We start from the raw sequence: 27,272 nt of genomic DNA on the forward strand, positions 1-27,272 counted from the left end.
GGAGACAGCTCTCCCAATGTTGGACCCCGAAGTGGTGTTCTTCTTAGAATCACCTTTTACAGAGGAAGAGGTGACATCAGCCATTAGTTCCACGCCAGCAGAGAAAAGCCCAAATCCAGATTGGTTTACACCAAAGTTCTATAAAATACTCCTAATTTGGTTCCTTTTCTGACAAAGGTGATCCACATCACTATCCTCCCTAAGCCTAGCAAGGACCATACAAATATGCTCAAATTACAGGCCTATCTCTCTCATCAATGCTGACGCTAAATTGTTCTCAATGCTCACCAAGCATATGCCTTTCCTAATACATAAGGATCGGGTAGAGTTTATTCACAGGCGAGAGGCAGGGAATAAAACCCTCAAAACTATCCTTCTCACCAAACATGCTAGAGTATCAAAGGTCCCTATGTGCCTTCTTTTGGTTGTTGCAGAGAAGGCGTTCGATAGGGTCAGCTGGCCCTTCATGTACGCAGCATTACGGAAAGTAGGCCTAGGTTCAAGTATGATCTCCAAGATATCTGCCTTATACTCATCTGCAAGAGTAAGGGTTAATGGCTCTTTGTCCGATTTCCTTCATGATATTAAATGGGACTAGGCAGGGATGCCCCTTATCGCCATTATTGTATGCTCTGGTCATGGAGCACTTCCAGATGTGAGAGGTGTCAATGGTAAGTTGACAAGTATTCACGACAACTTCTGAGGTATAGTAAAAGAATCAAGGTTTTATTCACGCGTGGGAAACTCACAACAGACAAGGCAATAGAGGTTGGGACTGTCCTTTCCTCTGTCTAAAGGAGTTTCTGAAAACTTTAGCCAAAATCTATATTTTATCTACTTCGGTTCCTTGCGTCACCGGTCATCCAATTCTGGGCTGGTCTCTTCTTTAATTTGCCTGGAGACAAATTATTATTTTGCTTTTTACTGCCGCTGTACATTCCACTTTTAATTGGTTTTCTTGGGGGGGTTGTAGTTTCCATGGTCTCCTTATCTGCTGGCAGTTTCTATGGTCTTCTTATCTGGTTTCACTTGACCAGGTGCAAGGCCAAGGCGCCCCCGGGAACCGAAGTAAAGAACACAAATAACTGAGTTAGTCATTTTAAAACAGAATAATATAGTTAATTCTCACAATACTTGTGGCCATATATATTATATACAGATTTACAGAGGGCAGCTCCAGATGTTGGTGAATATCATTACAAACTATCAATATATGCAGACGATCTTCTGTTGTTTATGACCTCTCCACCATTCCCTCTGTTCTGAAAGAGTTTGAGAAGTTCAGCTCTTTTAGTAATTTTAAAGTTAACTTTTCTAATCAGAAGTATGGTGTTCAATGAAACTGAGTACAAGAGTCATCCATTAGCACCAACACCTCTTTCAGAATTTGTAAGGAAGCAATTAAATATTTAGGGGTACACATTACTTTAGCCCCCTCTAATCTATTTTCCCCCAATACAATCCGTTGTGCAGTAAAATACACTCAGATCTACAGAAATACAACTCCCTATCTCTTTCTTGGTTGGCAAGGATCAACACGTTAAAAATGGATGTCTTGGTCAGATGGATATACATATATTAAACAGTACCAATTTTTCCAAAAAATTAATAACAAGTTCAGGTCCGTTTTATGGAAGGCTAAACGTCCCCGAATAGCATATCGTACTCTGGCGAAATCTAACAATATGGGAGGTGTCGGGGTCCCAGACGTCACGCTGTATTATAGAGCATCAGTACTGATCAGAATGACTGACTGGTTTCATAACAGAGAAGGGAAGAGTTGAGTTCCTTTGACGGAATCCCTCTCCGGTGGACTTGAGGTCCCATCCATGGATAGATCCATATCTTGTGATCATCTGATCTTTTACATCTATGGGATGATGTTATCCGTGGAGGCCAAATCTCTACACGCCCAGGTCCCATGACACCACTTTTCAAGAACCCAGCCTTCCCTCCAGCAATGCATAAAACAGGTTTTCCGATCTGGTCACTACTGGAAGATCGTTATCTTGGAGGTATACTTAACAGCGGTCAGGTCACACCCATATCTTTTGTTCACAGGATGATCTCGAGGTTTGCACACAGGCAAATATTTTCATATATATCCTTGTTCCAAGATACATCTGTACTATTTAGAGGTCTGACTGGGTTTGAGGCATTGTTGAGGTCGCTCATTCACCCCACCCATGTTATCTACCTGCTTTACGAAATACTCAATCACGGCACATATATAAATACACACACACACACGATATTGGGAATCTGAATTGGGCATGTCGGTGACGGCGGAGGAATCAGAGAAATCACATATATCAAATACACATATGATGGGAATGTCCAGCTATTTGACGTTTTTGGGAAACGATTATCAAAGTTTGTAATGATTGTACAGGCTCTGATGAGATCAATAACCATAAGGTTACTCTCTTGTCCATGATCCCGGACTCAATTCAATCCACCAAGTGAAGAATACTTCGCCATTTCCTTACCGCTGCCAGGGTGCTCATCCCCAGGTTTTGGAAGCAAACAGTAACTCCCTCCATTAAGGATTGGTTAACAGAGGTGGGGAAAATCTGCCACATGGAACAATTAGTAGCAGAAGATGATGACAGGTTGGAACAGTTTAAGCTTACTTGGATGGTATGGGATAGGTTTAAAAACTCTCCCCAATTGAGTACTCGCCTCACCAAGGGCAACCAACATATTTTACTCACGACACAACCCTACTTAACAAACCCTTCACTCACCTACCTCCCTCTCAACCCTACTTACCTGTGCTTGAATGTTGTTTGTAGTCTTGTTTTTTACTTATAATTATTTTTACTTGAATTTTTGTTTATAATTTTCATAGGGTACAGAACTGTGTTGTTCCTACCAGAATATACACGCTGTTCTCCCAGTTTTCTTATGCACATAAGTGAGGCACTGGAGGCCCTCCACCCCTAAACGAGTTGAATTTTTGGATTGTAGTAGATGTATGAATGCTAAGACCCATGAGAATGGCCTATGTACCCTTGTTTTTGTCCCCCCCCACATTTTTTTCTTTTTCTGTACTTTGTTTTTTTTGTATGTTGATTTCTATGTTTAAAATGAATAAAGATATATTTAACAAAAACACTTTTCACATTGTGAACCCAGGTGTAATGTACCTTCTTTTACCTTCTGTATTCGTCCTAACTGTCAGCTATTGTATTCCAGCTTGCCATCGCTCCACCTGAAGATCGAGGGCAACACCTCTTGGAGGCATTAAACAGTTATAAAAGCAGGTGAGAAATTTATATTCTTTCCTATCAAAGACTCTGGTACGCAGGCAGAGATTTAACCCCTTGCTTGCTTGCAGTTGGCTAAATAGGCTAAAGACAATTTTAGTAGCTCAGTCCTGACATGATCGTGCAGTTCTCCATTCATGTGCTGTTAAGCTTCATAAGTTGATATACATGTTGTTTTGTGTTTACAAAGAGCCATTTGTTCTGTTCAACAATCTTTGCTAATCCTAGTGACTGATTGATATTAAATATGGTAGTAGGTTTCAGTTACTAAAATGTATTTTTACTTTGTAGATGTCCATGAAATTAGTTTATCTTTTAGGCTGGACTTACATGGTTAATGACTTTTGTAGAAAGATTAAAAAATCATTTATTCCTGTGTTTAGAAATTTTCAGAAAATCATGATGGTAATCATTGTTCAAAAGCTGGGCAAGCAAGATTTCCAAATGTCGAGCACTTTGAAGTCCACATCCAATGGACAAAGGGGATGTTTATTCCAAAGGGAAAATCTGTTTTTTTGATTGATTAAACCCTAGATCTTAGAACTGCCAGTTCCATATCCCTTTTTTCCCCTAGATTATTTATAATAATATTCATACTTGTAGTAATACTTCATAGTTAAAATGTATAGAAGAAAATAAAAACCTGACAATGGTGGTAATTCTTCATCATTTACTCATTTTATTTGCGTTGTTGGCCTCTTGTCATTCATATTTTTAAGGTTTCTGTGCGGTAAAGAAATCAAGAGAAAAAAGTGCATCTTCAGACTACGGATTAGAGTTCCGCCTAGCCCACCCAGTAAACTCTTGCCAGACAAACTTCTGGGCCAGGCGGAGGGCAGATCTGGAGGTGATGTTAAAAAGAGGGGAAGAAGCAAGTATAGCATCAAAAATAGGTAATATTTCTGTAACAGTAATGCCATCTTCACTAATTTATTATCCTTAATACCTTTTTACTATTTGTTGTTCTTTTCGATCTTCAGTTTTTAATAAGTACTGAATCATTGACCCAGGAGGATTATGCAGCTCAGGTGTTCAGTCTTTTGTCACACAATAACTGCATGATTAATTTTAGGTGTGATTGAAACATCTGGGGAAAAAAAATTGTTAAGCAATGGCAGCTTACATCATCTTTCAGTGGTAGGTCCACTTTAAGAGATTGTAAACAAACCTAAAACAAGCAACTGAGAGAGTGGCAAAAATTATGTTGGGCTAAATGTCAGTTTCCACACACAGGATATAACATTTTTTTTTAATGCAAATACCATCTGGAGTTTGTGTATTAAAGCTATCAGATGACTTGTTAGCAGGCAGATGCTGTTGACCGGAGTTATTGTATGACTTAGTAAGTTTTTGTATGCAAAACTTATACATGACTTATACAAAACAATGAGTGTGTCATGTTACATATTACAGCATGCTTCCTCATGACTGCCAGCAACAGAAGAGGAGAGGAATTCGGCAGAAGCAGTCACGATTCTTTCTAGAGGATGCCATCCCTAGTGTAAGTACTTCTATACATAATCCTTAACATGGCATAGGCTTCTGCATTTGAGATTGTGATGGGGGAATGTGCTAAAAAAAATTTCTAAATACACAAAGGACTGTTTAAACAACATGCATTTTTTGGAAAATATATGTATGGTATCTTTCATAATATTATTTTGCACTTCATTTTCAATATATATGTTTAATTTACACACAATACTTAAAAATATGGTTAAATTTTTCTCAGTGGTAGAACCAAGACCAGATTTTTTTTTCTTGCTTTTTCACCTATTTTTGTAGACTACAGAGCAGTAACAACCCTATCTTAGCAGCAAAATAAACACTGCTCTAATAGTGGAAGGCACCCTTACCTTTTCATCTTCCTTTTATATTAGAGTGATTTCACATCTGCATGGAGCACCAACCACCACCTAGCCAGCATCTTTGATTTCACACTGGATGAAATTCAAAGCCTTAAAAGGTGAGCTGAATCTGTTCAATATTCAGTAATTATCTAAAAATAAAAATTATTTGAACGATTATCTAAATAGATGATTTTTCTTTTCTTTCAGTGCCAGTTCTGGACAGAATTTCATGTCTGATTTGGACTCAAATGATGCAGCCAGCACATCTGGCTCTGCCTCCACATGCCTATCGTATGAGTCGCGGTAAGTGGTGTGAATACATCTAGTGTATGACTGTAGAAACCGGTTTCCCCTGTTAAAGTGTACCTTCATCACTACTGTTTTTTTTTTTTTTTTTTTTTTTTTTTTTTTTTTTTTTTTTCATTCTGTAAATTCCTTGGGGTTAAAGTTTTCTGTCCTCGGGGCTGCAATTGCCCACCCTTCCCATGTATACCTACCACGAACTATGACAGAGGTTTGCCACTACCATTCTAAGGAGAGATGAGAATCCATGTGTAACAAAAAAACAAAACAACTTTCACTTACATGCTTTTTTTATCTAATGGGAGTAATATTTTTTAACTAAATAAAAAGAAACGTAAACCTATGACTCACTAAAAGTAGTCACGTTTGGATAAACATGACACCCCCAATGTCCCAAATTGTGCAGTGGGATTACTGCAAAAAGTGCAGTGGGATTACCCATATTTCTGTCCTGACGAATTCCAGTAAGGATCATAGTAGTAAGTAAATCATTATGGAGAAATATTTGCTCTCTAACTTTTACATCCATAAAGCTTTGTTTCTATTCAATAAACAATGGTTGTAACTATGAATGGATGGGGTCATAAAAATCTTACTTAAATCATCTGCAGCAATCATTTTAATGAAACTATAGCCCTCTAGATGCTTTATTACTTTTGAGCCAACAAATGGAAGCATGAAATAGAAATATTAGCCAGTAGTGGACTGTCTTTAAATCACGAGGCACTTTTCCATTCAGTTTCATTTTTGACTTTGGGGACCCTTTGCCTCTGTTTTCATATGCAGAACTCTTTTTGGATTGTGCCATTCCAGCATTCAAGAGGCTGTACAATTGCAGGTGATTGCATGTTTTAAGTTTATGATGGTCTGTTGATTCCATACCCTGTAGCTTTTACCTTCAGTTATATGGCTGGAGAAAAACACCAGTGCCCAGACGAGGGAAAGTTAAAATCATATATTGTAAATTGTTTGCTTCAATGCCATCACCTCTCACCCTGCTGCCTATAATTTCCATCTGGTAAATGCTGCCCCACTTTTATTAACATTGATTTATTTCTCTGGTCACAGTGGAAATGTAGGAAGCCGCAAGCGGAAACTGGCCTCCAAGGTGTACACTGCCTTTGAGTCTAAGAGGAGGACCCTGGACCACACAGACAGACAGAACAGCTGCGCCGCGGAGTCAATGGAGTATGCCAGATCGTCTGACTTTCAAGACCATGCTGCCGACAGCCATACCTTTGAGAGCCTTAGCGAGGATGATTCCTCAATGCCGCACCTTAAACACTCAATTACAACTTATTTTGGTGCTGCAGGAAGATTGGCTTGTGGAGAAAAGTACCAAGTATTGGCACGGAGGATCACCCCTGAAGGCAAAGTCCAGTATTTGGTAGAGTGGGATGGAACCACCCCATACTGACTGGATTGAAGAGTATATGCGTATATTTTATAACCAAAGTAAGGGGGCACACGCCGAAGCAAAACTTTTTGACCATATTGCCAGCTACGGTGTTCGTACTAGAGATAACAAGGTGACCCATGACTTTTTAGTGACCTTTTGCTGCAAACATAAATATAGCACTTATACAGGGAACAAATACCGAACCCCATCATGGCACCAATACTGACATTCCTACTGATATTTCCCTGATATACTGGGACTGTTGGCAAAAAGTAGAAGTGATTTGCTTCTAGATCTAGAGTTCAAGATTGAAGAACCAAAGATGTCTCTATGCTAGTATCCGCTCCATGCTGGAGGCTATATCACGAAGACAGGTGTGGGAGGACCACAGTTAAAAAAAAAAAAAAAAAAAAAAAAAAAAAAAAGTTTACTACTTGGATGTAACATTTTGTAACTTCCAACCATCCTCCTGTATAAACTCCCACTCCCAAACCCCTCAACCTTCAGCTTATACTAATTTGTGAAGATCATCCATGTGCTGTCGTTGTCTTGGCATAAACCCTTCAACTGGAGCCACATGATGTTCTGCTTCTCCATATGTTGAGTGTACCCTCCGTCACACAGCCTGGACATGCAATACTAAAGGAAGGTCTGCAGGAGCATAGCCGCATGCTGTACACACTGCAGTTTATGGAAAAGTTGGCTACAGTTAACTTAGAATCTGAAGACCATGACTAAATAACAAAGTCTATTTTTTGCTTTGAAGATGTCAGTGGCCTATTTGGTTCAATATGACCTGCTTGGCCAAGTTATGATTTATCTAGGTAGCAGTAGCACTTAGGAAATGAGGAGGATAAAAGGAATGTGTAAAACAGGTCAAATGTCATCTGTGTAATGAATTTTTTTCCCCTGGAAGTGCCAGTAGATTCTGGCAACTAGAATCATGAAATTTAGGGGTCAGATTACAACGATTAGGACATTGATTTTTTACACACTTCAGAGACAAGCATATTTATTTTTAAGATCATTCTTTGAAAGAAGCCAAGAAGACCCCGTGAAATTTTTTCAAAGACCACATTGCACAGAGTATAGATGAAGCTCCGTCCTGTAGGTGGTGCTTCTCTCTTGGCATTCTTTTTACAAGTTATGGAATGAATTTATTCTATTTAGATCTCTAGATAACTTTTTTTTTTTTTCAAAAGAACTTAAATTTATGCCTGCAATGAAGGGCAAAGCTATACTGTTTTTTTATATAAGAGCTGCTTTTAGAACTACCGTTATATGATAATGAAAGAATGTAATGATAACTGACATGAGAGAAACTGTTTTATTTTGATGGAAATGCCTTTAAACCTTCAGCCAGTGCCTTCTGTAGAATACAAGTCTGGGTCTAAGAGACCCAGCTCCAGGTACCATCAAGTACGATGTGTTTTACAGATGCCAGTGGTTAGTATGCCTCTATGTATTTGTCACATCTGCACCACCACCTGGAGGTCTGGAAAACCTCACCAATTGATCAAGCTGAAGACACCTTACAGTAAGCACAAGATGCAATGCAGTTAAAAAGGATTGCATGATCAGGTCATAACAGTCATAAATGCTGACATATGGTACATATGGGTGACATTTGTACAACTTGCATTGGTTGAAAACCTTAGTTTTCATGCATTGCATATTTTTCCTTTTATACCTAAAGCTCTCTTTTCAGCTTGTGCAAGTTCTATAATTGTCACCTATCTCTAGTATATAGATATATGAATGTTGCCAGTGTGTGTTATCTTTTTTTTATCTTTTTTTTTTTTTTTTTTTTATTTGTTTTGTTTTAGTATGAATAGTTCATGGAGCTGCTTTGGATAAAGAGAATGTATGGTAGGAATTGTGGCTACAAGCTGGTACTAAAATATTTTATAATGTGGAGATGCATATAACTGGTCTACTTTTTGAGATCGCTACATTTGACAGTGAATGCACTAACGTAAAGATGGAATTATAACTGGCAACTGAGAGTCAGTTGGTGAATCTGAAAGTTATGCAGTTGGATTAGAATCCAGTCTTTTACGTTTCGCGGCGGGAGGTGGGAATCAAACTGCAAATGCGTTTTTTTATTGTCAGTGCTATACTCTCCGCGGATCCCACCTCCAGCATCAGTTGTGCAGCAAACTTAATCAAATATATTAATTAAAAAAAAAAAAGTCCCTCGTATCTGTCAGAAAACATATATTTTCAATACTGTGTTACCATCATCTGAAGTTATATTGGTGCTTCTGGCTTGCAGGCTGGGGGTTGGATATAGGTGAAAGGCATCCACATTATCTATGTAAACAAAAAATGATCATTGACTACCTTCTTTCACTGCCTTACTAGCTAGTTCTGACACCCATCATGTTCCTACTAAAGACACTTTCAATTATCATTATTAATATTATTAGACCAGGGTCAGAATGAGCACTGGGGGACACACACACACACACACACACACACACACACACACACACACACACACACACATTATCCTGTCGCCAGCAACAACACTTTGCATCTTTTAATTGTGCTTCTGAGTTTTCACCTTGTTACACAGGCTTCTGAAAGAGACTACAAGTGGTTACTTCAACACACATTGTACGGGCATGACCCACTGTTGTCACCATTAGGAAACCTGTGCTGAGAAATACCATGCAATCATCGCTGTAGTGTATGCATGTAGACCGAAAATGGCTGCAAATAGGCCAGATAAGCACCGAGATGCAATAATGTATACAAAAAGACAATTGTATGTGGTAAATACTAAGGTTTAGTTGGGGTTTACATCTTCTTTATTTTCTCCAGTATGTATTGTGGACCTATAGACTATGTGCATTTACTTAATTCTCATTCCAGTTACATCAAAATTCCAAGCTGAACTGCCCAGATTTATTATCAAAGATTTGATGTTTTAGTAGACCAGATGTTACTCTGGCCCCCTACTTCAGGGTTTCTTGCAGAGTTTGTTATATAGAGGGGTCTGTCCAGGCCCTCTTTCTGTCCATTTCATTTTTTTTCAGGGGGCTTAAGTGTCCTTTTACCCAAACCTGTGGTTGCCATGTAAGTAAAATTGGACATTAAAATGGAATACAAAGTGACCAGCACCCCAAAGTACAGGATTCTTCCTTTATTGTAAAAGCACTGTCACAACATGAAATAACCACAGGAAACATTGGAAATTTACAATGTTTTAAGTCCACAGGATCTTCAGGAATGCTTCAGGGTGCTGGTGATTTTGTCTTCTGTTTTCATGAGTTCTACATGGCACCATCTGTGGTTGTCACTTTGGGCACCCATACTTCTTTTACAAGGTCTGCTTGCTATATGAAGTTGTATCTGGAAAAGTTCCCAAAAATAGTTGTTGCCTTTCTAAATATTCTTTGTCACTTCTTCGCTTGAAGGCATGAACAGCAGAGAGTTATCCAGATAGGGTAAAATCTCTATCTTCTGGAGTCGTGGTATTGCCATCAATACTGTGTTGATTTTAGTGAAGATCCTTGGTGCAAGGGGATAACCTGAAATATAGATATATATAACATATATCATATGTTATAAGTGATGTCTGCTTTTAAATTCTCGATAACAAAGCACAGAAACTGTTGGTGGTTTTGCTAGAATCCTTAAGATCGGTGTCCTTTTTTGTCTGAAGGTACCATGAAGATATTTAGTAGAAAGTTTTTATGGTATAAATCTCTCAAGCCTGAATTTCCTGCATTTTGCTACCTTGTAGGGTTAATAGGGCCATAAGACCTATCCTAGATAGCCAATAAGGGCACAATGAGTAAAAACCTTAACTCTTGCAGAACCCCCATTAGCTTTTTTGGTAACTAAATTGACAAAGTTTCAAAATGTTAATATTCTGAATCAAAAAACCATTGACCTGAATTCTGAATAGTTCTTTTTAGCTGACCACCCACCAAAATGCCTTCTACCCTGTGCTTTCTGTAATGCTACATCCTGGCACCTTGCTTATGCACATCAGAAATGTGTTGTCCATGCGTGAAAATCAAAACCTAGAACAGCACCTGCTTCCAGGTACACACCTTTACCGCTGTTCGAGATTTTTCAGAAAACCTTTTTTTCCCTGTCTGTGTTGGGGGGGAATTGTTTTGTCTCACTATGTGTTTATGGGACAGAAAGTATAGGAAACATTTCTCCCAACAAAGCCGAAATCCCCCCACCCTTCTTTCACACAAACAATTGAAAGACTGGCTTGCAGTACAGGGTAAAGTACAAATATTCTCAGACAAATTGAATAAATTAAGACAAATTCGTCTCTAACTACTTTTAACAAGGTCACTGAATGATCAAGCTATAGAATGTATTATATATTTTACTACATTTTTTTTTATCCAGATACATGTGTTTTATTAATAGATTTTTATATATGAACACGCACATACATTGTCCAATTAATCTGCAGCTATTTTGGCTGCATTTCCTTTGTAGCAGTTCTGAATGTAGATTTGCCCCACAATATATGACGGTAGCAGAGATTCTAGTCATTGGCTGCTTTAAAGTATATCAATATAGAGACGTAAATATATATCACAATATTTTTGGTATTTCTTATACAAATTATGGGGGGGGGGGGGGGGGGGGGGGGGGTTGGTCATATATATCTATATATTAGTGTAAATGTGTACACTGTTATACAATTTTTACTTTACAAGGAAATGATGCCAATCTTCCCCTAATAAATCAGAAAAAAATATACAAAATGTGTTTTTAGTGTAAAGTGCTAATTTGCACTCTACACCTCTGGGTGATCCAGCAAACCTGGAATGGATCTGGGGCTGAAAACATTTGCTAACAAATAGCAAATAACTTTTAAGAAATCCATTCACTAATGAAAGTGCACCCTCTCCAACATTGGAGAGCTTTATTAAATCAGGCCCAATAATAATATTCCCCATGCCACACAGGTGTCTGTAAAAACTCATTGGGTAGATGGTCTCCTTGTATGGGCTGTGGTGAATGTGTAGAATTGGGAACTTGAGCAGAAATGTGAGATATAGCCTGCTGGAATCCATCCATACCTTGCATGTAGTTTTAAGATTTTTTTGACAGATTTTAAGTTGCTGCTAAGTTTAATTATTTTGAGTTGTATCCTTCCACTGTATAAGAACTATTTGGTGTGTTTTACTTCAGTTTTTTTCCCTTTTGAATTTGGTCTCCACGTCACAAGGAACATGCCGGATCTGGTTTAATTTTATTTTTAGTCCTGTTCAATCCTTTTTTTTTTTTTTTTTTTTTTTTTTGAGCAGTATGAGGATGAGTTCCTTGAGCACCCAAGCTGAAAGGGCAAAAATGTTCCCCCTCATATGAGCTATTATCTACCCCAGTAATATAGGGTGCAGGACCTGCCTATTGTGTGTTTTCCCTCTTCTATTGACGTGATCAGGATGGCTGCCTCTCCTGCTTTGCCAAAGTTTAGAGCAGTTGGTGAAAAACATTCATTGACTAAAATGAGCTGCAAGTGGAATGAAGTAGTGAAACTTTCAGCTTCATCTGCATTTTCTTTTAGATTTGTTAATGTTTTTTTCCCTCTCCATACACATTTTAGACTTTCAGGTTTACAAGGGGGTAAGATAAAACTCACAAACTTCTTTCTAAAGCATCCTGTATTATTTAAAGTTATGATTTTTATCATATTGTTTGGAGAAGCACATGAATGACAATCTGCATTTGCTCTGATATATCAATGTGCCCTGAAGGGAAAATAGTTTTTTCTTGTACACCCTATTCACAGATAAAGTGTAACTTACTATTTGATGCAAAGCACCAAAGCCCATGACATCTAGGCACAATTGGACTTTTTTTTTGCTTTACACCAATTACAGAAGAACACTGATGTGGGTTACAAGATGCAGAATATTGCTTTTTACATTTTTCATCATCTGAGCAATGTAGGAGACTTACAGAAAGTCGGGCTGGACATTTTTTTCCACTGTGCATATATTTTCATGTTAAGTGTTGTAATATTAAAATGGCAATTGCTTACAAAATACACATACTGTTTCACAGGCAAATCCCTAAATGACACTTTGTAAGCCTCCTTCTGACCTCTAAAACAAGGCTATATAGACAGTTTTTAGATGATATTATTTTTAGAACGGTCTCCTTTTTTTTTTTTTTTTTTTTTAAGCTGGAAGAAATAGCATTTTGTTTCACAAAACAGACATGTTTGTAATGTGAGGTTACAACTTTGTAAGAAACTCCAGAATTCATCAATAATAAAAGTTTGGTATATTATACAAATCAAACATTTTTCCATTTGTCTTGATTTTATTTTACTATAAATATGTTTTTGATGTTTTATGATATAAAATTCTAATTGACTTGATGTACATGGCCTACAGAAAGATTTCAGCTTTATTTCTAGATGTCCTGATGTCTAAATCCATCCAGCTAATGGTACCCTGTTTTTTGGTTTGACCCTCTCATGACTTTGGTCGTACTGTGCAGCATGGGGTTTCATGGCTCTGAGCTGCATGGCAGCAAGTGCTTAACATGAACAAAAAATACCAATTTCTAATTTTAGTACATTGACAGTATTTTATAAAAGCAATTGACTATTACAGATTCACTATTTAAAATTGAACCTGTTCCTTGATGTCACTGTACTTTTGTACCACTGCAGCAATTAGGTGACATATTACATCACATCAAGCCTCTAGCAGGAGTCCAACAAAACACTACTAAAATATATATGACATTTGAAAAGTAGCTGGAGAAGGATAACAAGAAGGTAATCCTTTAATCTAATCAGAAAAAAAATCTGAAAATCTTGATTGGAAGAAAACTACATCTGTGTGTACTTCTGACCTCCAGATCTGGCAGTGACTTGGCAGTTATTTGAACTCCACCCTTAATTGGCTTTTGTGAGCAATGATGGCATCTATTATCACTAGGGAAGCAGTTTGATATGTTTATATTATTTAAAACATGAATGTCTCCTCAAGCATCTAATAAGGCATTGTAATGTAAAAATCTGGTACCTTGATTTTGTTTGGGTGTAAAAAACTTTCTCACTGTGGCTCTCAAATAATACTGCAAAATACTGTATTATGTTTAAATTATTTACATTTTTGTCTGACCTGCAAAAACTAGAAGACTTTCCGTTAGCCTATGACTATTCATAGAGCAACTACATACCAACATTTTAAATTCCCAAATTTAGTGGCATCTGAGAATTATGCCTAGAAATGGACAAATTAATACATCACTGACATAACTATAAGCCATCCAAGAGACTGGCAGACTAGTTTAAGTTGAGGGCTATGTGCCTACATTGATAATATTAGAGGTGGTAAAAAAGTTTCAGCTGCATCTTGTAAAAAACAGAAATATTTTGGACTACTTTGGAGTGTAAAAAGGTCTCAAAACTAACCATTTGGCACTGGGATATTTTAGGCATTTTACTACATTAAAATTTATAATCAAAACGGATTTCCACTAAATCTTAATTAATCTTATATTTGCTCTCCTTGTTTATGCCTTAATCCAGATCAGATTTTTAACTACAACCAACAATACTGATTTCTACTTGCATCCAATACAGACAGAGAAGTAAAAATACTCTTTGAAGAAGCCATTGTGACACAAAAGCCATGATCATTTGGCTGACAAGACATCTTCAATCCATCTGAAATAATCGGGGTTTCCATCGGCAATTATAACAGTCAGAAAATCAGGTGTTTCAAAGGGATGAACATATCTAGAAACAAAAACACAACATTTCTATATTAGTTTTAATAATCTTGCAATGAATGGTGAACTTCAATCACAAAAACATGCCCAAATCAATTCTGACATTACTGATGTGATCCTTTATTTTATAAAAAAAAATTAAAAAAAGTAAATGTTGAAGTGAAAAAAGGCTGAGGGTCCTTAAAACTTTAAGTGTTTGATCCCTAGTGAATTTGAGAAACAAGCAGTCTAAAATCTGATCCTCTCCTTTAGCAGGTAATGTACCAAAATGCCTAGGCCCCGTATTTCTGTACCAAGAGAAATTGGGGAAGCTGCACGGTTTTTTTTCAGGGTCTGTCTCACAAGCACATGCCAGACAACTGTTGAGCAACGTTTTAAGAGATAGGTCTGCAGTGACAACACTCATAATTTTGTCAATAAAAAAAAATCCTTTGGACTGTGATGAGTGCAGGTAATGTTTTATTGATAAATTATTGTACAGTTTTTATTATCTTGTATACAGGTAGTATCTGGCAGGTAATTCTGTGCTTTCATTTTCTTCACACTGCAAGGTCAATTTGGGGGGAGCCATTTAACCCAGCTGCATGCTTTAGGATGTAGAAGAAAATCAGAATGCCTGGAGGAAACTCATGCATACATGGGTGGGTGATATTTCTTTGTTTTAATGTCTGTGGGCATACTGCAGACCAAAACCCTATGTGGATCCTGTGTACGAAGAAGTGCAGAACAGGCATGCTGCTATCCTTAAAGCTCAATTAACACTTCTGTGGTGGTTTCTGCCTAAACTGTAAGGGAATTTCCTATAGGGATAGTTTGTGTGACCCTCTCAGGCCAGGGAAGAAGTAATATCCACTGCATCCATACCTGACATATCCTGATAATTCATGTATCTTCCCTGTCTTGGTCTTCACTATCTGCAAAAAGAACATATTTAGCAAGAGCTAAGAAGGTAAAAAAGTTATTTCCAAACTAAGACCCATTGGATTATGTACAGCATTTTGCGCTCTCCACTGCAGCTCCATTGCCAGTCATGCTGGCCCCTACATGCCTTAGCTTTGCTTTTTATTGTAGCTTGCATTCTGGATTGTGAGATCTACTAGGCCTACTAGCTCAAAACCTCAATTCTGCTGATGTTTGTGGGCCTCAATCTCCAAATGGTAATAATAGTTATGCTCCTGCCACACATTACTTCTATCAGGTTTTTTTTTTTTTTTAGTCCATGCATTCATTGTGACTTGGCACAGAAAGTGAAGGAAAAGTCCAACATTTTACAGTGGTCACTGAAACAGGTGTGGGGAAATATTCTAATAGGGCCACCTGTTTCAATGACAGCTGCCTTCCACTTTTTTTTTACACTGCTTTTTGTCTTCAGATAGTGTCAAAAATCAATGCACTTAGTATGAGATGGACAGGCTGCAATAAAATCAGACATTGGTTTAAATCCTTCCGTAATCCAGCTATAAAAGGGGGTCACAGAGAGTATGGCTGCTTTGAGATCCTGTCAAACTAGACGACACTTCACTGAAAATGTTGTATAAGTTATCAGATCTATTGTAGCAATTATCAAACAAGGAGTTTTTGTTTAGAAAACTACTACTGGCAAAAAATATTGGATAATGCAAAACTGGATGTAGTAAAGAAAGCAGCAATCCAGTGGTTATTTCCCTTGTGAACATATAATATTACCTGGAAGATATAACCCCTATTTTACTGTAAACCAGAATCAAGCAAATTGTTAAAAGATACGCTAGTTGTAATATTGCTCTGTAAACTAGAAACTCTGCACTGTATAATTCATATTCTTTATGAGTACTAAGTAACATTTTTAAAAATAAATTATTCTTCCATCAATTGCTTTTAGTAATATTTATATTGTTTAAGGTCAGCATACAGGGAACACCTAAAGGACAGTACATTTCCAGCTCAAACTTTTTATTTCTTAGTTTTGGTTAAAATGGAGAAGGGTTAAAACCTGTCAGTTTTTACTGCTTCACAGGGTTCATTAAAAGAGATTGGACCTTATTTCTTATTCTGCTGATGTTTAACTACATGTGACGTAAGATTACATTTCTCTCTCAACAGAACCGTAGATAGCAATAAAAACCTGACAGTTTTATTTTTTCCCACTCAACTAAAACTACATTCTAGATAAAGAGTTTTGGACTTAATGTACAATTCAAGCTCTTGAATTGATTTTTATATATGGTTCACTGTTCACGTCAGATTTTTATCTGAGAGTGATGAAATGTTCCATGTTTAAAAAAAATTGGATTGGGTTGTCTGTCTAAAAAATATGCTATTTTTTTACCTTTAGGATAATTTTTTTTTTTTGTAGTATATCTTTACTGGAATGAATTTATTTTAAAAAAAATTCAATGCGAATTTACTGAAATAAAAACAAGGTAATTATATAGCTGCCGAGTGAGGTATAGGGCCTGATTTAATAAAGCTGGGTGATCCAGCAAACCTGGAAAGGATCTGGTGCAGGATTTAAAACATTTCATAACAAATATAAAAATACCTTTTAGGAAATCCATTTCAGGTTTGCTTGATCAACCAGCTTCACTGATAAAAGTTTATCCTCTCCAGCCTTTAAAAAATTTTAAAAAAAATCAGGCCCCAAGGGTATTGTTGCCCCTTGCTGCTAGTCTCAGGTCATTTGAAGTGAGATTTGGTGATTTTACTACTTTACTCCTCAACGAACTCATTACTGTTGACTCTTACAGAGAACACCACTACTGATATCCGTGAACAATGTTTGTATTCTGCATTTTTTATTTTAGGTTTACTGAGCCTCCAGTTGCTGTGTCTCATGTTAATATGACAGCGAGAAACACTTACTAATAGTACCTCAGTAGATTCCTCTATTTCTCCTTTCCAGATGTACCTGTAAAATAAAAGTTATAAATAAAGTCTCCGGAGTGTATAGAATACAATAACTGTATAAATGTATATCTGTCTGACCGCTCCTTTCAAGTTTCTTTCAATGGTAATTCCTCCTCCCCCACTCTCCTCCCTGTTGGTGTTCCCCAAGGGTCAGTCCTTGGACCGGTTCTCTTTTCTCTGTACACCTCCTCTCTCGGTAGTCTCATATCCTCCTTTGGCTTACAGTACCATCTGTATGCTGATGACACTCAAACCTGTCTGTCCACCCCTGACCTGTCTCCTTCAGTCCTGGATAAGGTCTCATGCTGCCTGTCGGCCATCTCATCATGGATGTCTGACCGATTCCTGAAACTCAACCTGGATAAAACAGAACTCATCATCATCCCCCCTCAAATTCCAAATCCCCCCCTGACATATTCCTAACTGTTAACAACACTGTGATTCCCCAACCCCCCCCCAGGCACTTTGTCCTGGTGTCACCTTTGACTCGGCCCTCTCATTTACCCCCTATATTCAGAACATTTCCAGGTCCTGTCACTTTCATCTATGCAACATCTCCAAAATCCGCCCCTACCTATCCCCTGAGACCACCAAACCCCTTGTACATGCTCTCATCATCTCCCGTCTGGACTACTGTAACATCCTTCTCTCTGGTATTCCACTAACCCGACTCTCTCCTCTACAATCTATTATGAATGCTGCAGCCAGACTCATCCATCCTTCCCTCCGCTCCTCTTCTGCTGCATCTCTTTGTAGTTCTCTCCACTGGCTTCCATTTCACCTTAGAATCAATTTCAAGCTCCTGTGCTTTGCTTTGCCTTCAAATCAATTCAAAAAATACTCCCCCTGCCGCTCTCTCCGCTCCTCCACTGACCTACTAATGACTTCCTCACTCATAACCTCATCACACGCACGAATACAAGACTTCTCTAGAGCTGCCCCAACTCTCTGGAATGGTCTTCCTCGTCCTATTTGGCTTGCTCCTACTTTCTGCTCATTTAAAAGAGCGCTCAAAACCAATTTTTTCAAAATTGCCTACCCGTCTTTTTCTGTCTTTTGAAACCACCACTACGTCCCACCACTACATATCTCCCATCCTATTGTGTGTGAAATTCCCCCACCTACTAGATTGTAAGCTCTTCGGGGCAGGGTCCTCTCCTCCTGTATCACTGTCTGTATTAGTCTGTCATTTGCAATCCCTATTTAATGTACAGCGCTGCCTAATATGTTGGTGCTATATAAATCCTGTTTAATAATAAAAAATAAAAATAATAATACAATGGGAGCAATGCTATGTTCCGTTTCCCATTCATTTATGGATTGAAGATGATTTAAACCCTCTGTCAGGCTACTATCGCTGTCTGTGTCCCAGCTGGAAACATTTTCTTCACTTCCTTTCCCAATATTAATACAGGAAGCAAAACTAGAACAAGTTTTCATTTCAAATTTTAAATTCGAGCTCCAATCAAAACATTTAGGACAAAAGAAACATTTAAAATAATAAAAAAAACTTAACACTTGTAGAAGTTGGACAATGACCTTCAATTAAAATAAAATATTTACTGCAGAAAAGTTCTTTTTCTTAGTCTCCCTACAATGTCCAACAAATAGCTGTTGAGCCCACAAGTGATGTCCACCTAATGCAACTTCCTGTGATGCTTTGGCAATAATGCTGCACTACTCAGAAAGCAGAGGTGTCAGAGTTGCAGTCAGTGGCTTGTAAATCATTATCTGACCATACCAAGTCCTGCCTGCCTGTTGAAGAATCCTTCCGACTGTTAGCTACAATGTCTGAGAGAGATGCATATGAGACTTCTTCTCCTAGGCACTGCAGACAGATGCTGGAGTGTAAGGAAAGTGTGTGTTTTTACATGGTTTTCCAAGCAATTTTGCTTTAAATAATTACACTTGTTATATTTTCCTCTCTTACAACACGTTTGCATCTGTTTTGTAAAGGCTGGTTTACACAGGTAGTAGGTACAGTAGTTTAAGTGTGACTGGCAGCCGACTACCATGCTTGTTCAAAATAAATAAGAGCATGAGTGATTTAGAGGGGCAACCAGTAGACAGTAATACACTGTCCCTTACCATTCTCATTCATTTATTCTATATAGGAATCTATAAGCAAACCGAAGTGCTTAAAGTGCCTTGGCTATGAATGGTGACAGTAAGGAAGCAGGAGCAGGATCCTTTCCTTGCCACCCATGTGAACAAGACCTATTACGCTTTCACTTATCCACTAAAACAGTGATTTTGTCTATCATTTTAATAAATGCCCACAATGTGCTTGTTGTATCAGTGTATGAGTTATTGATAGCTGAATGCACATAATGCACTTACAGAGATGAGCTTTTTGGCATAATATTGACACTGGCTGCCAGTTTCTTCTCCAGAATGCCCCTAAGGAAATTAGAAACATTGAACAATTTTACAAGCCTAGTTCTCAAAATGTAAGTATTTCCCAATTTACAATCCAATGGTCAAATTTTAAAATATGGATTTCCATTGTGGTGACCATTCTCCCACAAATAGAGTGCTTTCAACTGCTACTCAAAGCTTTAATTTTCTGTTTGTCATTCAGTTTTATCTATACATTCAAAAATTGCTGGCATTCCCTTGTCATAAACCAATGAGTATCATAGTAGTAATTGTTCTGTCATCTATTAAGCACACACATATTCTTTGATCCTGCTGTATTCGAATTATTATATTTAATAGTGACTTCTATGTGCGTTAGGCTTTATTCCTACTATGTGAGGTGCAGTTAATGGTTTTTCACATAGTGTGTGTTACACAAAGACATTGCATAAAGATTGTATTGCATTTTTTTAAACAAGGAACTGCTGCACACATTTTTGTCTGTTTTTGTGGGCTGCCCCATTCAGTGTGATGAATGGGGTCAGCTTCACAAAGAACAACCAAGCCTATAACTGTGCATTGCAGTGATAACATATTTTCTGATAGTGGGAACAAAGTCTAAATGAAGTTTGTTCATTCAGTAAGATGAATATTATGTTCATACTTAAGTACCTATGTATTTAAATATTTTTATTTAATTTTAACTAAACAATTTACATGTAGTACACATTTCACAAAGAAACGTGACAAACAAAGGATAACTAAAAGTTCAGTTCCCCAAAAAAAAAAAACAATTAAGTGAGTTTATATATTTATATATATACGAAAGGAGAAGAATCTCATTAATCAGCCTTTAAACCTGATGTCAGGACTTATCCCAAAATTCAAACCCCCACATGGGATCAAATGTATCCATTTTATTACTCAAAATACTCAAGTGTTTATCATAACCACTATCCAATTTATCCATTATCCGCTGTGATAATATCAACCTTTTTCCAAGGCTTTGCTTACGTTATACAGGCCACTAAAAGTATCAGTTTAATTAGTTTATGCGTTTATTTCATTGTGCCTCTTCTGCTGTCATGTTTATCTCACTGTGAACAACCTTGGATATAAGGTCAAATACTTTAGATCAAAAGGCTTGGGCCTTTGGACATGACCCCATAGGTGTTCCATTGTGCCCTTTTCTTCACATCTTCTGAAACATAATGGAGAATACTAAGGGTGTTATCACACTATGTGGTCAAGTACTAAATACCATCTAAACATCACTTTGTAGTTCCCCTCTAATAAAAAGGAGTTGAGTGATACCTTTGAGAGCCCATGGGCCATTTCAGACTATTTTTCTTGATTCCAAGACCTTTCCCAGTCAGATTCCTATAATTCCATATACAGTGGTACCTTGGTATAAGTTCTTAATTTGTTCCAGATCCTTGGACTTATACCAAACTGGACTTATACAAATATTTCCCATAAGAAATAAAAGGAAAATTATTAATCCGTTCCCATGAAAAAAAAAAACTATTGTTATTGGCATATTATACATTGATGGGGCTGTATGAAATAATTTAAACACTGCTTAATACTAAAATACATAAATACAAAAGCAATTAGATGAAATAAATGAAAATTTAACCTTACTTTACTATGCTGAGAATAGTCGGGTGCCTACTAGGATGGTGCTGAGAAGGGAGGAGGAGGAGGAGATGTTATGTAATTCAGAGAGTTATAGCGTGGGATGTTCACAGAATGGTAGCAAATGGTGTACTGATACTCCTGAGCAGTGGTGGCTTTGTCTCGGGAAAGGTAAATAAGGGTAGCACGGTCTGGATTTTTGGGATATTCACATCAATAGCTCAATTGCTAATGAGTTGCATGCCAATATTTCCAGAGCTACCCACTGAGGTCCCGCTCCTAATAAATAATTTTTGATGTCCCAATCTATTCATTTCCCATTGCAACCCTGCCCAGTTACCATATAATATGCAGTCTAGTTATGTATTTCTTGTGTTCTTTTACCTTGCAATATCTTTAGCAACCTGGTCATTTGGACAATTGATGAAAGCCAACGAGTGGGACCCAGAGATAATTCCTCCTGTCAATGCAGCGTGAATGTGACACAAAATGCTCTTAAATACGGGGAACAACAAACATGAGCCAGTCATTAGCTGCAAAATGAACACAAAGACTACCATGTTAGTGAAATTGGTACAATGAAAAGTAAAATTTTTTTACTCACAGCCAAATTTGTATTCAGTATCTCCACAGAGGAAATCTGCTTACTATGAAGTCTGCAAAGACTTGCTGAAAAAGCCTGTGTGTAAGTGCACTGCATTGCCACTGCGTTCTCAATGACATTCCTAATATACCCCACCAGTGCACTGCATTACAACACACAACAGCTCAATATTGTTTGCTATGCTTTCAAAAGTGCATAAGGCACTCTGTTATGAGCAATGTATTGGGATGCCATAACGCATTGCTTGTCATTGCGAATGCATTTTTATGCATCAGACAGCCTGGTGTGAATTAACCCATTACAGTGCTGTACACAGTAAAAATAAGTACTGTTCCACAACATGTGTTTATGATTTTCTCATTGTGTTGATTACAGGTGTCTGCTAATATTTGTGTAAAATTAAAACTTCATCAGATAAAAAGACTTGACCCGGGCAATATTCTGGATCCTGAAAACTTCTGCATCAGATTTCAGTGCAGCAGAGGAGTCGTTGTCAGCTCACTACAGGAAATTAGAATCTCACTGGATTTTTTGGCAGATTAACAGATATTTGTCTGTACTTTTATATGTACATGTATTGCAGAGATGTGTTGCATGTTTCTTGCCCAGACATACATTTATAGCTAACCCTTAACTAATGATGTTTTGATGACCTGTTAGTATTTTAGTAAGGCAAGGCCAATAAAATGAAAAATTGGTGCAAAATGGTGAACAAATTCCAGCGCTATGTCTAAAAGCTGCTTAAGAACTTTTTTTCCAATGAAATGCGGTGGCAGTTGGCACGGGAAACAAGCTGGTATACAGCTGGACCTAAAAAGACTTTTAAAGGTGACTTTTCATTGAACATTTACATTAGTCACATACAGTATGTGTCAAGCTCACTGAATTATTCACTGTAATCTATTATGTTTCCATGTGAATAGTGCAGTGTAAAATGAAGAGGTAATGCTGTTACTGGCATCCAATGTGATAAACCATCTTGAAGTATTACAGAGTCCACAAAATCTGACTTAAAGAACTACAGAGCCATTGCTGACTCCCTTCTATCCATCTCTTGATAATGTTAATTGCCTGGCTGTCTCCTTTTCACAAACTCCTAAATCATTGATCCAGATTGTGAGAGCCATTGGAGAAATTCTCTAAGCAGGAGTACCATATACAAAGCCAGATTTTCAGAGATCTGTAAAGAACATAGCGAGCTTTCCGGAGGTCATGGTCCTATTCAGGCTAAGACGTCAAGTGTGGTGGACATCTAGCCATGTCTAAGCAGACTTCAGTCCTTGACCCCATAGATTGGACATACTGCTAGTTACAAATATGACAAAAAGATTAGCAGCTGACAGCTAAATATTAATCAGAAATAAGCCTAAAAGGAAGCTTACTGGTGCTCTACAGGTGTCCCTTTCTATGTCCATCACTTACTTTCTAGTTTTGTCTGTGCCAATATCCTTCACAAATGATAACAGTTGAACTAACAAAAGCCCCAAATATTTCCTTTTCAAAAAATGTTAGTAATACTTTCCATCTTTCTTTTTATATCGTTATTAAACAAGAAAAATGCAGAGAATGTAATAACTCAGCATGCAATAATTGTACTTTCAGTACTGTCAGTGGAGGGTAAAATCCAGCAGCATGCAGTGTTGTATTTGGGTGAGTTTAACTCTTGTGTGTGGACATTTGGATCTGTGTCCCTGTGGCAAACTATAATACTGTACTGATAATGCCCACTGCAGCGGTACAGTAAGACACAAGATATCCTCAGCCACCCCCCCGGGAGAAATTTCTTCATGGTCATCCCCCACAATACGATTCATTAAATACTGTAGTCACAAAGTGAATGTACTATGCATTTCTAAGGGACTGGAGGAGTCTGAAAAGTCGTCATTTTAAATCAGTTTACTCAATGATATCACTTTCCATGCTTTATCATATGTACCATTGCAGCACTCTGCCATTTCTAAAACATTTAGAAACATAAAGATGTAAATCTTTCACTTACCAGCAACACGATCATCCAGCCTGGGCGATGCCAGTTCTGGATAGGTGACTGGCACCAGGTCCCCATCATGTGACCTGTGCCGTCTCCTGCCACGAGTTCCTTCATGACCCAGGATGGTGATGGGAAAGGGGAGGAGGGAGGTGAGTCTTGTGTGCCAGCCTGAGAATAAACTGGGTCTGTGTCTGTGAAATATGCAAGTCTTCCCCTCTCTCTCCCTCTTTTTCTCTCTCTCCATCTTTATGTCTCTCTTATTCCATCCCCCATCTCTTTTTTCCATTTCTTCTCTCAGCCTCATTTACTTAAAATGAAACACCAGCTAAAATCTGTTTTTACTTTTAAAGTGTATAGGAAAAGGTTAGAAACACTGAAGGGTTTGTATTTATTTCAATGTCCTTTTTTGGAATTGTCGCTTCCTTTTCTGTGTAGTCACTGAGACAGAAAGCGAGCAAAATCACCCCAGCGAAACACAAAAAAAATCTGACAATGTTTTCATTACCACAATCTGTTGAAATTCGAAAAATAAATAGCTAGAGTTCCAGTTAAGGTTCCACTCTTTTCCTTATTGTGTCAATAAATTCATGCTGTTCTTTACAGACTGGCCCCCATCATTTCTTCAAAATGAGAGTGCATAGCCACTCTCATTTGACTCCAGTAAATGTGCATAGCCACTCTCATTTGACTCCAGTAAATTCACCTTGTGGTCCTGGGTTCTGTTTGTAAAAGGGTTGAATAAAAGTTAGCTGAAATCTGAGTCTTGGGTGGTTTTGCTTGCTAGAATAAAAGAAAAAATGTAGTATATAGAGCATGGGCTGAAGGTCCTAATTGATCTATTTGTCTATTTTTTTGTTTTTACTTTAATAGATTTTTATTAAAATTTTTCAAAACAAATAAATAACAGAAAACCAAGTTGACATTATCCATGAAAAAGTGACAAATCCATGGAAAATGCAAATTCATGAAAAATGACAAATTCATGAAAAAACAAACAAATAACAGAAAACCAAGTTGACATTATCCATGAAAAAGTACAAAAAAAGGGGAAACAAAGATATTTGTCTATTTTTTTAATTTTTTTTTTTAATTTCTATTACTTTGTTGAGCTCTGTGTGATTCTTTGCTGTAATTCTCTTCTGTTTTGTAACATTGTAGGTAGCGCTCATGGAATAAAAGTAGGGTTCAGTTTCAGTTTGTGCTGCCTTTCTGTGTTTTCTCATGGATTAGGAGCGTGATCCTATGAATGGTGATCTGTGCAGAAGGTAGAAATCTTCTCAGTACATGTGACTGGTGAATAAAGAGGCAATTCAGCATGGCAGAGCAGTTGGAGCCTGGCACTGTGTGTGTATTAAGCCCTGTATAAACTGCCTTTCCATTTACCCATTTCCTGTAAAAAGTTCTCTGCAAGACTTATGGTCACTACAGGGCTATCATTCTGTGCCCTGATGGCTACTTGCTGAGGGACAGTCCATGAAAGGATGAAATAAATACTGTATGAAAACTGGAGGAAAGGGTGGCGCATGTGAAAAGCCTAAAAAGATGGGGGTTCTTTATATGTCAGCTCCGTTCTGCTTGGGGATAAATGACCATTAACCACATTGAAAGAAAAGAAAAAGCTGGGGTTTTATATTCAGCACAAGTGATGTTATATTTAGCATTCAGCAAATATACAATCAATCATCGGTCCAAATCACATAATCACATATTAAAGAAGATCAGAATGAAGCAACCCCATGGAACCTCCATAGGGATGATGCCTGTCAACTATATAATAAACACCTAGCTAAATCCAATATCCAGGAAATGTTTCAACCCCAATGCATTTTGATGGGCTTCTTCAGGGGATACATTGGAAATGTAAAAGAACTAAGAAACAGAGCAATAATATATATCAATTCTATGAAAATGGTATACTGGTATAGATAAAGTGATTCAAACAACCAATTTGGAGATACATTAGGAGATACATGAAAATACCAGTGAGAAGTTGACATACATTAACCAAACTGATAATTCCTCTTCTTGTGGCCCTTTCTGCTGCCTGGAAAAAACCCTGCATCGTTTCCTTATTGACCCATCAATACCTATTTAAAAATGAAATTTAAATCCCACTATGGCATGTATAAACAAGGCTTGCCTAAGATGGCGCCAACCCCATCTGACATTTGGGCCATGCATTGGGTAATTCTGGACTTTTCTCCCAAGAGAGTATACAGCAGTTCCCAATACCTTTAAGTGGTGCTGGTGAGTTGAATAATTCGTCCCATGGAAAACTGTGTTTAGTGGTTGGGGACTAAAGCATTCATGGCACACAGTAGCTTTCCACTCAACCCCTTAAGGATATTAAAGATAAACAACCATATATTACAGTGCTTGAGTCCAGAAGAGATAAAGCTACTACTGTACCCGAAGGGCACACATAGGAGATAGAAGCCCTACAGGAGGAGATTTCTGCCCTCTATGACAAACAAGAAGATCTATAGAATTGATCCAATCGCTTTATTTACATATTTGTGTATTGACAGAATCTGTAGTAGATTTTTGTGACAGAGCCTTATTTCAAAAACTAGTACAAGAAATACCTTCTGATAGACTTGAACTTGACAGAGTTCACAGAGCACTGTCTCACAAGCTTCTCAAATGACCACCCAGGGACATAATACTTTAGTGTTATATTTACATGAAGGAACATTCAAGTAGAAAGAGGAAAAGAAAGAGGTTTTGGGCTCACAAATGGTTAAGTGTCAAACAGGTATGGGGTATTGATTTGTCTGTACTTGTTTGCTTTACTGTGTTTAAATACAACAATTTTGTTTCTAAAAACCATTTGTGAGCCCAAAACCTCTTTCTTTTCCTCTATTCAAAATTCCAGTAAGGGGAACACACTTCCCTTTTTAATTTACATGAAGGGACAAATCCTACAAACCACCTTGGTGTACTCCCTTTCAAATTGATTTTTTCTTATCAAGGTAAACAATATCAGCCAACTTCTATTTCTTCTACCAGAAATGTGAACTTATATTCACTTTCCTACACAGAATTCAGCATGTTTCCCTGTTTATAAGGCTCCATGATCTGGTCATTTCCTTTTCTGTGCTTCAGTTTTACTACACATTCATACACAATACTTCCATTGCACAATGCTTGATTTTTTAATGCATTGAATATATAACTTTTTAGGTAATTTAACCTCTAAGCCTTTATTCTTTAAGGGTTGCATTCCTGTAGATTCCATTCA

At 37.6% G+C, this 27,272-nt stretch overlaps 2 protein-coding genes across 5 annotated transcripts in view; one reads left to right on the top strand and one right to left on the bottom strand.

Annotated features, from left to right (window-relative positions):
• The window catches only part of PHF19 (PHD finger protein 19), a 34,489-nt gene extending 23,410 nt beyond the window's left edge, over positions 1–11,079 (top strand). For both annotated transcript variants that reach the window (XM_072431414.1, XM_072431415.1), the window contains exons 10-15: positions 3,199–3,266; positions 3,989–4,162; positions 4,683–4,770; positions 5,150–5,235; positions 5,327–5,422; positions 6,491–11,079. In XM_072431414.1, coding sequence (XP_072287515.1) covers positions 3,199–3,266; positions 3,989–4,162; positions 4,683–4,770; positions 5,150–5,235; positions 5,327–5,422; positions 6,491–6,839 — 861 coding nt within the window. In that variant the 3' untranslated portion in view covers positions 6,840–11,079. The remainder of the gene's footprint in view (positions 1–3,198; positions 3,267–3,988; positions 4,163–4,682; positions 4,771–5,149; positions 5,236–5,326; positions 5,423–6,490) is intronic.
• LOC140344327 (protein CutA homolog) lies at positions 9,955–24,239 on the bottom strand. 3 transcript variants are annotated; one of them, XR_011923545.1, is made up of 7 exons: positions 24,041–24,239; positions 21,822–21,970; positions 19,782–19,841; positions 17,397–17,442; positions 15,420–15,469; positions 14,396–14,562; positions 9,955–10,357 (listed from the first exon to the last, which is right to left on the bottom strand). XR_011923545.1 is itself a non-coding variant. In XM_072431417.1 (7 exons), exons 1-6 carry the CDS (start codon positions 24,143–24,145, stop codon positions 14,460–14,462), a joined length of 513 nt encoding a protein of 170 aa, XP_072287518.1. In that variant the 5' UTR covers positions 24,146–24,239; the 3' UTR covers positions 9,955–10,357; positions 14,425–14,459. The 3 variants fall into 3 exon arrangements, 2 of the variants coding, with proteins under 2 accessions (XP_072287518.1, XP_072287517.1); XM_072431417.1 differs by having other exon boundaries at positions 14,425–14,562; XM_072431416.1 differs by lacking the exon at positions 9,955–10,357 and having other exon boundaries at positions 12,947–14,562.
• Positions 24,240–27,272: the final 3,033 nt, after the last annotated feature.

The sequence above is a fragment of the Pyxicephalus adspersus genome, chromosome Z (genome assembly GCF_032062135.1).
Source record: "Pyxicephalus adspersus chromosome Z, UCB_Pads_2.0, whole genome shotgun sequence".
Classification (NCBI taxonomy): Eukaryota; Metazoa; Chordata; class Amphibia; order Anura; family Pyxicephalidae; genus Pyxicephalus; species Pyxicephalus adspersus.